This window comes from Hemitrygon akajei, chromosome 6, assembly GCF_048418815.1.
Source record: "Hemitrygon akajei chromosome 6, sHemAka1.3, whole genome shotgun sequence".
NCBI lineage: Eukaryota > Metazoa > Chordata > Chondrichthyes > Myliobatiformes > Dasyatidae > Hemitrygon > Hemitrygon akajei.
Window position 1 is genome coordinate 130,910,380 of NC_133129.1, and position 3,323 is coordinate 130,913,702.

The following is a 3,323-nucleotide window of genomic DNA, read 5'->3' on the forward strand; positions in this document are numbered from 1 at the left end:
TATGGATCGGACATTTTGCTCTAATCTCAGACTTCACCCACCACAAGAATCAGACCCACGTTAGCAACCCGTGACTTGGCTTTCAGGACGTTTCACGGTGATTGACACTACTCCCACCTATTTCACGAGCGAACCATGAGACACAATGTCAACTGCATCCGTCCGGAGAAACACTGAGTACATCAAAAGAAATGCATCAAATAATGTATAAATAGAAAATCTTTATTATAGACTATTTCACATAAAATATACTTTTTAAAAAATTGTTTATGTACAAGTTTAGTAAAAAATAGTAACCACAGCAAGTGCACATACATGGTATCCCCCATGCATCAAAACAACCTTCAATCAGACCGGAAAGTTGAGGAATAATTCTGCAGAACTAGATTACAAACGAAATTCAAGGCACACTATAAGTAAGCGTAATCAACAATATGAAACTACTCTTCTTAAAGGAGTAAAGCATCGTCTCATTCTTGCATCTTTGACACTGTGCTAGTGGCAGTCGTACAGTAAGTCATGTTAAGGTCTGTCTGTTTTATAACTCAATTTTTTTAATTCTGCTTTCACGTATATACAAAAATAAGTCTTCATATAATCCTTATAGTAAGAATAGATACAAAATAGAAATGCTTACATCAATTCAATACAAAATTCCTTTCAAAGTAGCGAAGCATCAAGTTTCATTCTCCACTCTAAAACCCAGTATAAAGTTAGTTTTCTATTAATTGACCCAAAGGCGACACAGTATACAAGTATGTGACAGACGGAAGCCACAGAGATATTCCCTTTAACACCACACCCTTTAACAGCTATATTAGCTAGACAGAAAGGTTGGATACTCTTTTCAGACAAGCATCATATAGGGACGGAGCCCTATCAGTAGTCTCTCTCTCCATCGCCCCCTCCAGTGGCGGGGAGATTGCGAGGAGTCACTATCATAATTGCACTTCAGTTAGAATTGTTCGAGGGCTTTCTCTTGGAAGCATTTTTTCAAGTGTGTTCCTGAGTAGTCGTGTGGTCCCCGGTGTCCCAGCGCTCAGGATGGGAGGGCTGGCAGAGAAACGAAGCGGCGGTGAACGGAGAGACGCGCTGCCCTGCTGCGTGCCTCCCCTGGGTAGCCCCGGCACTGGCACTGGCACTGGCTCTGCTCCCATTCAACATCTGCAATACAAGAGCACTTGTCAGTTCGCGCTACAACAGAGAGTGCACCGCGACCCAGACCGCCAGCACCCAAACAGGTCATAAATCGTGTAAAAAAAAGCAACATTCTGTAACAAAAAATTATTATACCCCCCCCCCTCCACCCTGCACGTGCAATAATACCGAAACCGCACACCGTACCTTTAGGCGCAATCTGCTGAGCGGCGCTTACCTGCTAGCTATTCGCAGCTCAGTATCTGTCAAACCAGCTGGTGAAGTCGAGGAGCTCCTGCTCCTCCGGGCTCAGCGCCTCATAGCTGCCTTCGTCCGAGGAGTAGGTGGAGAGCGGCGACGGCGGAATCGAGTTGAGGTCGGCGGAGTAGGCAGGCGACAGCGTGGGCGACGGCAGCCCGCACTGGAAAGCGGCCGACACGGCGTCGTGCTCGTCGAGCAGCTGCTGCAGAGCGCGGATGTACTCGACGGCGGAACGCAGCGTCTCCACTTTGCTCATCTTCTTGTTGGACGCGCCATTGGGCACGTGCTGGCGCAGGGTCTGGAAGCCCGCGTTCACCAGCTTCACGCGGTTTCTCTCGCGCTCGTTGCGCCTGGCAACGGCCGCCGGCTGCTGCTGAGGCAGCGAGTAGCCCAGACCCGTGAAGCTCAGGCGCCTCTTGCAGCGCAGCAGCTCGGGCGAGCTCGACCTCGGCCGCTTCAGCGCCTTGCAGCCCTTGCCGCCGCCTCCGCCGCCGCCGCTGCTGCTGCTCTCGGGCGACGACGCAGGCGAGCCGTCACTGTACGGCGCCGGCCGGCTCTCCAACAGAAACTGACAGGAGGTCTGCATCAGTTGTGCGGCTGCTGCCCGCTCCATCTCTGTTTGCACGGCGAGGTAAAGGGAACTCAGCGAGAGAGAGAGAGAGAGAGAGTGTATGTGTGTGTGCGTGTGAGAGAGAGAGAGGGGGGTTGGTGAGGGAAGCAAAAAGTTGGCAGTGTGCGGCGCTCGTGGCGTTCGCGTGGGGCGCGCGCTTTACCGCAAGAAGCAGGTCCTGACCCGCACCTCTCCGGGAGACGATCTGCTGCAAACTTTGCAAGCACTCGCCCTTTTCAACACGCGCCTCTCCCCAGCCCCCTCCCTCTCCAGATGCACGCTCCAGATAAGGTCCGGCCCACTTTCCCTCCCTCCCCACCCCCTCCCCTGCCCATTCTGTCTCACTCCTATTGACATTCCACGCGCGTCGCCCCCCTTCATTCGTGCGCCCGGCGCGTGCCACTCGCCTCTAAATAAACAAATGGAGCTTTTCAGCTGCGGCCGGTCGTCCCCGGAGCACGCGCTGACCTCATTTGCATGCCAATGGAACCTCCGCCTGCACCCCATTGGTCGGCTTTCTCTTGCTCAAAATGCAATCCCTTGTCGCTTTGAGCCGCGGCTATATTGACACAGCGCCGCTTTTCTTTAAAGTTAGCCTTTTTTAAAGAAGAATCTTGCATATAGTCGAACTTCAGCAAGATGCCATTAAACGATTGTGCAAAGCACAGAAACTCGTCGCCTTTCTCAACTAAGCCTCCTTCAGTCCCTGAAATAACTCCACAATACTTAAACATTTTCATTGTTACAGTCTAATGCTATTTACTAGAGTGATAGTTATTTGAAAAGTCGCACTTTAAAGCACTTTTAACAATAACCACCTGTTAAAGGGATACTTGAGGAATCTCACCACACTTTGGATCTTCTTTATAATTTATTGCATTATGCCCCCTCGCATATTTGTAAGTATTAATAACAATCATATGCCTAATCAAAGTCTGCATTTAAAAAAAGGAAACCGAGGAATGTGTGTTTGTGGAGTGGCGGGGGAGTGGTTATCGCTGGCGGGGAGGGGCAGTCGATTCCGGAACATATTAACATTGCGATGAAAATGCAGATCCCGCGAAGAAACTGTAGCGAAAGGAACGATCGTAATGGCAAATGGTTTTACACTTTGCCGCTTTCTGAAATAGCACAGAATAAAATGTTCAATAAAGTTACCGGTTTCTTGTGAAAAAATCCATTTGTGTAAGCACACTGATTCTGGTCCTATTTGTATGTGTCCGTGTTCTCGAATTCAAGTAGGAACGCCCCTTGTGTTGCTTTCATTGACCAACACAAATAGCAACCCCTGCGAGTGCAGACTAACCCATGCGAA

General features: G+C 49.7%; 1 protein-coding gene across 1 annotated transcript; it reads right to left on the reverse strand.

Moving 5' to 3' along the window:
• Positions 1 to 210: 210 nt before the first annotated feature.
• Positions 211 to 2,275, reverse strand: LOC140728758 (achaete-scute homolog 1-like). Its single transcript, XM_073047708.1, has 2 exons — positions 1,376 to 2,275; positions 211 to 1,164 (listed from the first exon to the last, which is right to left on the reverse strand). Exon 1 carries the CDS (start codon positions 2,009 to 2,011, stop codon positions 1,394 to 1,396), a length of 618 nt encoding a protein of 205 aa, XP_072903809.1. The 5' UTR covers positions 2,012 to 2,275; the 3' UTR covers positions 211 to 1,164; positions 1,376 to 1,393.
• Positions 2,276 to 3,323: the final 1,048 nt, after the last annotated feature.